The sequence below is a fragment of the Castor canadensis genome, chromosome 19 (assembly GCF_047511655.1).
Source record: "Castor canadensis chromosome 19, mCasCan1.hap1v2, whole genome shotgun sequence".
In the NCBI taxonomy this organism is placed as follows: Eukaryota; Metazoa; Chordata; class Mammalia; order Rodentia; family Castoridae; genus Castor; species Castor canadensis.
The window spans coordinates 39,285,627-39,296,543 of NC_133404.1; the positions used below are offsets into that span (position 1 = coordinate 39,285,627).

General features: G+C 41.3%; 1 protein-coding gene across 3 annotated transcripts in view; it reads left to right on the forward strand.

Annotated features, from left to right (window-relative positions):
• Agbl1 (AGBL carboxypeptidase 1) overlaps window positions 1-9,479 on the forward strand; it is a 780,759-nt gene extending 771,280 nt beyond the window's left edge. For all 3 annotated transcript variants that reach the window (XM_074061490.1, XM_074061492.1, XM_074061493.1), the window contains one exon: window positions 1,735-9,479. In XM_074061490.1, coding sequence (XP_073917591.1) covers window positions 1,735-1,945 — 211 coding nt within the window. In that variant the 3' untranslated portion in view covers window positions 1,946-9,479. The remainder of the gene's footprint in view (window positions 1-1,734) is intronic.
• The last annotated feature ends 1,438 nt before the right edge of the window (window positions 9,480-10,917 follow it).

Here is a 10,917-nt window from a genome sequence, read left to right on the forward strand (position 1 = left end):
ACTGACCATGTTTACTGTGGACTCCTGAAAACTGGATCCTGTAGGATATTCCTCTCCTTCTATATTTGTATTGCATTAACAGGCAATGGACAATCCTTGTAAGCTCCTGGATTTAGAAGCAACCTAATAAAAATTATGTTCTAGAGAATAATTAGCAGTGCCAATTTGGATAGGTTTGCAGTAGTTATTGCAGTAACCCAGGTGTGAACAACAAATTTAAATGTGTACTATCCTTCTGCACCTTGTTTTGCTATCATCTTTAGTGTCCTCAAAAGAACAATGGAATTAAAATTTATTGATTGCTTGTATTTCATTGGACACTCTTCTAGACAGCATCCATATGTTTCCCTATTAATATTCACCTCAATGCTTGAAGTATTATTATTTCTATTATATGAGATTAAGGAGTTTTTCCAAAGTCCCATAGCCAGGATTTAAAGCCAGTCTCTTTGACACTGCAGAGTATTGTCATCTCTATACTTAGCATGGTGGCAGATGAGTTTTGGGTGCTCAGGGCTCTTTCTGACTTGAGATTGTGTTACAGATGGGTTGGCTCTTATGTTCCCTTATTCAATGACTTTATTACCCACAATTCAACCTGTAAAATATGAAGTCAATTTAATGCTGTGGTGCTGTGGAAACAAGGTTCATATTTCTTTCTCTTCTGTTCAGACACTGTTCCACCAGACCTTCAGTTTAGGGTACAGAGGATCTGGAGAGCACAGAAGGAGCTCACATCCATCAGTAGACAATTTAGAAACTGGCCTCTGATTCATTTCCCAAGCTAACATGTAACCATGCTGCTGATTACCCATTTTCATTGTTTATGGCAAGGCAGGTGGATGAACAGTTCTGCCTGATTTATGAAGTGCTTGCCTTCTATAAATCACAGAGTAGAAACCCAGCATGCTGCTAATCCTAATTGGTTAAGTCCTAAGTAGGGAATGATTAGAAAATCTTCAGGAAAGAAGGTATCTCATGCAAATGAGGGAGATATATAGCTCTTTGGGAGAAAATTCCCCTTGCTAACACATATAGTAAAGTCTGTGATTCATCCTGACTGCCCCTTCTCTCTCTTGGTGGTCAGACACTGTTGCTCTTCCACTTGTTAATAAATTAGAGGGAGGGTAGAAAGATAATGAGGGAGCATGGGCACAAGACAGAACACTGTTTTCTCATTTGCTTTCTCATTTACTAATTTCAGTCTGGATTAATTTTCTACTTCTGGTGAACCATGCTTCAAGGTGAAGGAAAGCTGTACAATATGGCTCAGTGCTGCTTGCTTTGGGGTCCTGTCTACCCTACTTTCAATCCCACTCTGTTCTGGGAGTAGGTAGCATGGCGTCCTTACACAATGACAACCTTCTAAGTTTGTTCACTTTAAGCTTGAACTACCCTGATAGTCCCAAGTATGTGAGGCTATCCATATCTTCTGACTGGAAATCTGGTTGACACAGAAATGCAGACTCTGTTGGAAGAGGAAAGGAGAAGGCCACTGATTTTGAGCAAGGTTACAACACATTTAAGGGAGCAGCGAATTTTGAGATTAAAATTTAGAGAAGGACATGCCCACCCTCCTGTTTCCACTATTGTAATTGTTCCTCCTTTTGGCTAACTTCTCTTTTTCCTTTCTCTCTCTTTTCTCCCACCTCCCTATTTCTATTTCCCTTCTCCTGTGTACTTTCTCCCTCCCCTCTTCTGTTCTTCTCCTTGCTTTTGGGGTGCCAATGGCAGGTGTGGAAGTGGCAGCAGTAGCAGCAGCAGCACTTCTGAACTGGATGATGAACCACCCTGCATGGAGGAGATTGACTACAATACAGATGGCGGCTTGGACCAGGAGGCGAGCCTCTCTGAGCTGGAACAGGAGATCCAGGAGTGTACCTTCAACAAGGACAAGGGAGAGGAGGAAGAGGAGGAGACAGGGAGAAGAAGGGCCATCTCATAGTCCTGAGGTTTGGAGAGAGCACTGTGTCTCCAGCCATTGGACTAGTGGCCACCTTGGGCTTTTTCAGCATCACACACACACACACACACACACACACACGCACACACACTCACATGCACACACACATGTCCAAGTCAATGCACAAAGCTGGCCCATGGGAGCTCAGTCACCCTATTTTGAATTTTGTTCTAGTTTGACTTATGCGTAGACTGGCTACTTCATAACTGTAGCATTTTTGCTACACATTAGGGTGGCCCTTGGGGCTTATACATGCTGACGTTGCATTTACTAGTGCTTTCAAGACAGTCATGGATGCCCTCAACACTGTTTTGAGCTATTCTCCATTCTTTTGCTTGGCTCTGAATCAAAATGGAAGTGGAGGAGTGAGTGGACTTCCTCCCTGCTTCTCAGCCAGAATTCTGAGTGATTACATGTTTCCTTATATGAGTGTTATTACTAGACCATAGCATGGGAGCTTCCCAGCACAAACCTGGACCCTGTGGAGGCTCTGAGGATCCTAGAACTTCTTTGGGTTCTGTGAGATTGAACATCAAAGGCAGTACAAACAAATAATTGCAAATATCATCCTTAGTCTTCTTCAGGAGGATATTTTATAGATCTGATAGAGGCCTGGAGCTGGACTTCACAACTGCATGTGAAGACATGGTCATGGTCTTCACAAATTTCAAAATCTTACATATATTCAGGCCATGAAATATGCTGGAAGACAGCAAGAGCTACTGGAAAATTCATTCACTTCAGAGTCAGACAGGGAGATGTGGTTCATATCCTGAATCTGGCAGTTGGTGGTTATGAAAGCTTAGGCAAGTAATTAAATCTCTATAAATTTCAGGATTTTATACATGAGAATGGACATATCTCTATAACAAAGTTATGATCAAGATGAAATCAAATAATATATGGAAGAGTGCAGTTTGGCACCTGCTGGGCAGTGATATGGAAGGCTTATTTCCTTCCTCAACACAGAACACTGTGGAAGTATTTTCACAGTTACAGAAAACATTCTCTGGGGGGTCATATGATTAAGAAATACTCCCTGTTACTAGTAGGGATCTAGGAAGGAAGTTACATAGAAAAAGAGCCTACAAGTTGGAATGCTTAAGAACATTGAAAATGAGGTAAGGCCTTGCAGCATACAGAGGGATGCAACTTAGAAACTTGAATGATGAGGTGTATGGGGCCCATGTGGAAAGGATGAGAAGGACCCATGAGACAAATGTAAAATGGGAGATAAGATGAAAAATATAGGCTACGTCCAATATACCTTTGTTCAGATACCATATGGATTTGGTTAGGATTAAATTTGGCTATGAGACACAGAAAATTAAAAATATTAGTAGATTTTATAGGGAATAAATTTTTCTTTCATGTGGAATTCCAGACATGGGGAGGCCAGAGCTGGTAGCACAGCTACAGTGTGTCAGAGACACAGCTTCTGCAGTGTTTTAGTTCAAATGGGTGTTGCTTCTACTCTCGATTTGAAATGACCTTAGGAACATCAGCTTTGTATCTGCATCCCAGACAGCAGCAAGAAGAACCCCCAAAGAACATGTTTCCTACCTTTCAAAAGCTAAACATAACATTTTTCAGTAATCTCACCAGCCAAAGAGTGGGTACCACAGGGAGCTGCAAGGAAGGCTGGGAAATGTAGTCTTTATCTGAGATAGGCCCTGCTAAAATTTGAAGGGTTTCTTTTTTGTTTGTTTGGTGCAGTACTGGGGCTTGAACTCAGGGCCTCATGATTACTACACTTGAGCCACTCCACCAGCCTTTTTTGCTTTAGTATATTTTTCAGGTAGGGTTTCATGCTAATTTGGCCTGAGCTGACCTTGAAAAGGAACCTTCTTGTGTCAGCCTCCTGAGTAACTGGGACTATAAGCATGGAGCACAGTTCCTACTTTAAATTAAAGTTTAATACAGAGGGAAAGTAGAACAATGCTTACCAGGGTAACATGTAGTTGCCAAAGAGTCTTTGCCTTATGTAGTAACTGCTACTGCGAGGGTCTTTGAAATATTAAAATAATTACAGAGAAAATTTACCGTCTGTAGCTCCTCTTGAGCAGCAGAAATACAGAAGAATTTGATTCCAATAGTTCAACCCTAAAACATAGGACAAAGGCATATGTGTTGTGATTTAGGGAATTGATATCATTATTAATGTGTTCTTTTCCCAATTCTTTTCCAAGTTTTCTTGCTACAGCTCAGAAATTGCACATCCATCCTTTGTATTAAAACATTCAGGTTTCTGTAACATTCATAAGAAGTTTAAAGAAAGTAACAAAGACTGAATTCATACATCCAAAATCACATATCCAGTTTTTCCACATTTCCAGTCCTGTGTTTTGAGACAGGATCTCTCTACGTAGACTAACCTGGACTCAAACTCATGATCCTTTTGCTTCCACCTCCTGAATGTTAGGATTACAGGTATGTACCACCACACTGGGCACCTTTACAGTCTTTAATATATAGGACTGGATAATGCTTCTGTTTTTCCATTGCTTTGAGGAGTGAAGGAAATAATATTGTTGGGATGTAAATGCTGGAAGAGAAGGAATAATAGTAACTTACCACCAGCAAATACCTAATTTGTGTATGGGATTCTTTCAAGTTATTTAGCACATTTCTAAGAGAAAATAATCAGAACTATAAATTTCTGCATGAAAAGTTCAGAAAAATTCAGGGACATAGAATATTTGTTGATCTGTTCATGCAAGAAAAAGATATGCACCCATTCTGTGTGAGGCACTTTACTAAGCTGTAAGAACTTAGAGGAAAAAGATTCACTGTGCTCTCAAGTTACTCATAGTAATTTGAGATATTTTAACAATAAACATTTAGTTTTTTTATTTTTGATTTTTTCCTAAATTTTATTAAGACTGTGAATCTCATGGATTTATGGGAAAGACAATATGGCAAGCACTAAATCTCATACAAAAGTTTGTGCTGGTCAGGGACTACCAGGAGATGGTAATTCAGATGATTCTTAAAGGATGTGCATGAGATTTGAGTAATAAAGGAGGAAAAGCTTGCTTTGAAATGTAAAGCGTTTGTGCAAAGTCCCTGTGCTGGGTTAGAGCTTAAAATAAAACATTCAGTGTGACTGGTTAAAATATCCATTAGTATATTTAAAAAGGAAGAATGTGTGAAGAGATGAGATTGAAAAGATAGATAGTAATCAAATCAGCCAATATTTGACATGTCTTGATGAAAATGTTGCATTTAATTCTGGATGTGATAGGAGAGACAGGGATTTTCAGCAGAGACATGTCCAGGGCAGTGCAAGTATCAAAATCAGTCCCACGGTCTCACCTCTTCATGACTTGATTTGTTGCTATCCTTGCCATACAGGCTGTCTACTAATTATCATATTGGATATCATATTTAAGTGTTATCACATTTGAAGAGCAGAGAATAGGCAGAGAGGTGAAGATGATGAGTGTAATTTGGGGACATGTTTAATGTTTAGGAATTAAGAGATAATGAGTGGGGGAGAACTACAACAAATGAGAGGTACGATAGGCAAAGAAATAGGGAGAGAAGTATACCTGGACAAATCCATCCATGTTCACACAAATATATACACACATACACTCACAGACACACACATGTATACACACACACACACACACACACATCTCGAGCCACACAGTTCTCTAAATTCCCCTTTCAACCTTTCAAATTATTTCACATTTTTCCTCTGTCTCTGCAGAGCCTTTCCATGACCTGATCTGGCTATGAACACCCAGACCAAATACACCTCTCTTCTGTAAAACCTTCCATAACCACCCCACGTCAAGCTATAGAATCTCCTCCCTCTGTGCCCCTATTGCACTATCACTTCTATAACATGATTTCCATTCCCATCTTGGTCTGTATAGTTTTCATACTCACATCCCATACACTATTGACTTGCAAGCTCTAAAGTGCATGATCCTGCTATTATTTTGGCATCTCTCCTTACACCTAGCATGCTTCTTGACATGCCAAAGAAATGTGTCAGAAATGTGTCCACTCCCAACCTAGCTTCAAACCTAGATATCCATCATCCTAATGCAATTCCATGTGTTCTGTAAATTCCTCGGTGTCCTATCTCAGAGTTTGTGTTGTTATAGAAAGAGAAATTGGTTTCACAGAAAGAGCATTTAGCAGAATTATAGCTCTGTCTGTCAGGCTGGTAGTTGTCATGAAAGAATGTTTTTGGGTACAAGGGGAAAGCTCAAGAAGAAGGTGGCTGGTCTCGTCCTGTTTGTATTATGCAAATGTTTAAAGGGAGTGGTGAGAATAGAGGGACGGTATCTCTACACAGTGTGGCTGCCACATTCATCCAGGTGCCCTGGACCCCATGCTCTCTGTGGTGAGAACTGGCTGTGCAGCTTCATAAACACTGTGTCAAGTTGGCTGCCTGGGCGCTTCTTGCAATCCCATCAGTGATAACTGGCATCCAGGAATTCCATCCATTGGCTCGTCTTCTTCTGAGCCTCCAGAAAAAGGATTCAGAGACACAAAGAACATTTGAAAATAACCTGATCTCTGAGTTACGAGCTCACATTGAGGGTTGCCAAAACAAGTAAGGTCACATTACACCCCAAAAGAGAGTGGAACTCCTCATGAGCAGTTTCCATTTATTAGCCTGGAAAACTAAGCTGTGGACTCGAATTCCTGTTCCAAAAAGAGACTCTGCCCTCTGCCAAGAGAAGTTTCCATGAAATGCCTGACATAAGTTACCCTTGCTAGGGACTCAGCACAGTGACCCATGAGGTGGATTTGAACATTTGGATTCACATTAGAATGATGGATTTGTTTTGCCCTGCAGGTACCTCTCACCCACACCCCCAAAGGCTTAGATCTTGGAAAGACACCAGACAGTAGCCTGGCATTCACCATTGGAGCTTTTTGGGCAACAGTAATTCACCAGGTCTGGGCCTGCTCTGTCTGCCCAACAGATGTCCTCTTTGGTTTGTGTTGCAGCTTGGCTGTGTGCGTGCTCAACTGATTCTTGATAAAAAAAAAAAAAAACTATAAAAAGTATTGTCTAGGAAAGAGAGTGGTGAAAGGACTTTTGTGATAAAAATGGATTGGATTTCAGTGTTTAATAATAAAAAGATACTGCTGTATATAACTTTAAAAACATCTATGATATACCAACACAGTGAGGCTGACGTTGAACATGAATTTGCGAGGACACACACACACACACACACACAGTAAGTCTTACACACACAGTAGGTCTAGACCTGTAAACAAGGGACCATAGAGTGAGAGACAGTTTATCATCAGATATTGTTTATAGACGAGAGGTGACGAGGCAATGATTTTAAGCTGTGTTGTTACACAGAAATGGATGTGCAGTCCTTTTGAGCAGAGGGATAGAAAACATGGCTCATATCCCATTGACATGTGATATAAACTGAACTGTAGGAGTATGTATGTATTTGGGTCTTGTTTGGGTCACAAAGTAAAAAAAAGTTTCATTCCCCCCTGGAAGAGAACACATACTACATGAGAATTACTGAACTGATCCCATTCAGGTCTTATAGCAAGTGTTAAAATGACTGAAGCAAATCAATAATTCTATATTGGGAAATGTCCATGTCTATTGGCCTTAAAATGATTTCTTGATAGCACACAGGTATTATGAACACCTCTGACAAAATTTAAAGCAAGCATGACTCTTTGGAAAAAAACAGGTGAGGTGTGAGTGTGACTTTGGTATTTGGACGCAGTATAAGATGTGTGGAGCAGGCAGAGTGTAGACAAGAGGTGAACAGTCCTGCTGCCCAAAACCATCCAGTGTCTGGAGTTTAAAGGACTGAATGTTTGCAGGTAGAATATCTACCATGCCTCACTCCTACTTCAGTCTGAAGTAGACACTATTTTAGAAGGAACTGGGGAAGGAGACACCTATACCCTGCTCTGCTCAGACTATTACACAGCCACTCACTTAGCTCTCTCTTTCAACTGTGCTGAATTGATGGGCACTGGGATCACCATTTTTATAATGAAGCTGGGCTGTACTTGCAAGAATGATTTCAGTAAAGGATGGAGTTGGAATTTGACCCCAGAGAAGTCTGACTTCCCAGCTTCCTTTTCCCTGGTGGAATTGAACATAAATGGGACCAAACAAGGGGCAGTTGCAGCTGTGATACACTGGATATGAATACTTTTTGTCTATGGTCATTTAAGTCCACTGTTTGCTATCATGTTGAACTCTCACAACTCAAACTGGTGACCTGAGCCTTCTTGTGGTGATCATTTTATAGGCGAGGATGATGGGAAATGAAGATGGTCAGGATTTGTCTAAGATTATATAGGTAGAAGAATACAATTATAACTTTGCTATAGGCAGTCCAGCTCTTAAATACACCAAGGAAAAGAAACTAAGGACCTTATAAAGATCATGGAGAAACTTCCTGGCTCCAAAAAAGATGGGTTTTTGTTGTTTTCAATCCTTGACCCTACTAGACATAGCATCACTCTTTACTTCAAACTCAACAAGTTCAAAGTCAGACTATTCACTATCTTCTCCCACCTAAGTCTCCGTCTCCATATTCTTAAACTTGATCTTTCCAGGGAGGTCTGTGGTGCCTTGTTTCTTTGTGTACCTGATGCAAGGCCCAAGTTCAGAGCAGTCTTTTAGCTCTTCATTGAATTGCTGAATCTCCAATGTGGTTGAGTCTGACCCTTTGTTTCAGTGTGAGTCTGCCCGGGACTCGCTCTTCTGGGGCCATTTCTCAATAGGATTCCAGCAATGTCCTTTCCTCCCTATTCTTCCCACCTTTGCTTTTTCCTTCTTTCCAACTTTCTTCTCGGGACAACTGGGTGGTATTTGGAAAGAACAATGTTTTCTATTTTTACTAATATCAATCTCCTATGGATAAATGCAAACTGAACTTGCACTTGAACTCTTCCTAGTCCAGCCACTGTGTAAGTTTCTGGTCTCTTCACACAAACTGCTGTATCATGTCCTTAAATGTACCCTCTTCCAGGAAGTCTCCCACAGTTTGATTCTAAGTTCCCATAGCATCCTGAAGAAAACCTGACAGCTTTTGATGCCTGGTGTTGCCTGGGAATTCTTCTCTTCTCCCACCAGATGTAATAAAGATTATTTTATTCACTGCTACGTCCTGAGAGTCTACCACCATACCCAAGATGTGGTGGGCTTTCATTAAATATGTGTTGCACGATTAAGATCTTAAATTCAATTGTAAAGGTTCCCTGAGAATCACTTTCTACCCTGTTGCCTCAGTAACCCATTAAACAGGAAAAGGAGCTCAAGAAATTAGGACACACAAATGTCCGGCAGACTCAGCAATGAAGAAGCATCCTCGGCTCTTGTCTGCAATGCCTTCTGGTTTGTAATTTCCCAAAAGCAGTTTCCTTTTTTTCTTCCGAATGGCCTGTAGAGGTCGGAAAAGGGCCTTGGTTTCCAGTTACAGACTGTCCTCTGCCTCTATTAGCATTCGCCCCGGGTCTGCATAATTAAGCAAGCTGAGACTCCGCACATAGGAACGGAAATGCATTGACTTTAATAAAACAGAGTGTAAAACAACTTTAGATTGACTCCAGCCTTGTTTATTCTTGCACACTTGTAATTCTGCTTTGGTATATTCCCAGTCAAAGAGACCATTGTCCTGGGAACTGAACCATGTCCCTTCATTACTACTGTAGCCAGTCCAAGGAGGCAGAAAGCCACACCAGCCTGCTGCTTCAGGCTCACTGCAAAAAAACAAAACAATAAAAAAAATTTTGTATTTATTAAAGAAAAACAATAAAAAGAGAAGATCATGTGGGCATGAGGAGTAGAGCCCCTACTGATATTCTGGTCTTTTCTTTTTCATGAATGTGAATACATTTGGAGTCCAGAAAAAAAGAAAACTACATCAATAATAAAAACAGAGCAGACACTATGGTGAAATTTAGAAAATGAAGATTTGTGCTCCATAGGTTATTCTCCACTGTATCCACAGACCATTACACCAGAAATTAAGAGTTTGAGGTTTAGGATCTGGTTCTGCCACTTTAATGAGTGACTTTAAAGACGACCCTTGACCTCTCTGCATCTTAGTTTCTCCATTTGAGAGCAAAGGCTTGAACCAGATGAAATCTAAGGTCACTTGCATTTTTAATAGTCACCAGTGCTGCATTGGCCCTCCTGAAGAGAATGCCACTGACCCTGGGCCGGCCAGGCTGGTGAAGAGGCAGCGTGAGGTGGCTCACACTGGTGCTCTGTCTCTAGAGGGACTGTAGCCCGGCCTGCACAATGATCTTTTCAGAGCTGAGACTGATGCTCTTGACACTATGCCAATGCCCAGTAGAAGAAAAGCTTCTGAAACCAGGGCTAAAAATAAATAATAAAGCAAAGCAACAACATCAACAGGAAGACCTAAAAGAGAGGGGAACTAATTGAGTCAGCAAACTTGGGGGGTAAAGAGGGGTGAAGAAAAATCTAATTCATTTTCACCTGCAACTGTTGGTCTGCAGAGCAGCTATACTGTAGAATCTAAAACACCCCTGATCATGGGAATCTGATGCCACCCTGGGAGAGGATGCAGGAGATGGAGCAGAGGTGTGGCTGATCTCTCTGGCGCATTTCCTCTCTGTACACAGTTGGTCCCTTCCTCCTTGCTGTCTCTTTGTTGGTTATTCAAAGAGCGAGCTCTTACACAGTCCCTCTCCTGTCCCTGGCCTCCTTCTGGGATGGGGCCAGCTGCTCTTATAGACCTGTCTCTCAGCATTTGGGGCCCAGCTTCCTCTTTGCTTCTTTGCACATATTCGGGATTTTAATCAAAGTGACTTTCAGATCTGGCCATTTGGGGCAGGATGTGTGCAAGAGGGTTAGGCAAACACTTTAATGCTCTGCCTCTGTGCATTTCAGGCAGCATGGATAGGCAGTAGTCACTCAAGAGCTACAGGAAGTACGGGCAGAAAACGAAGCAATGCTCTCTACA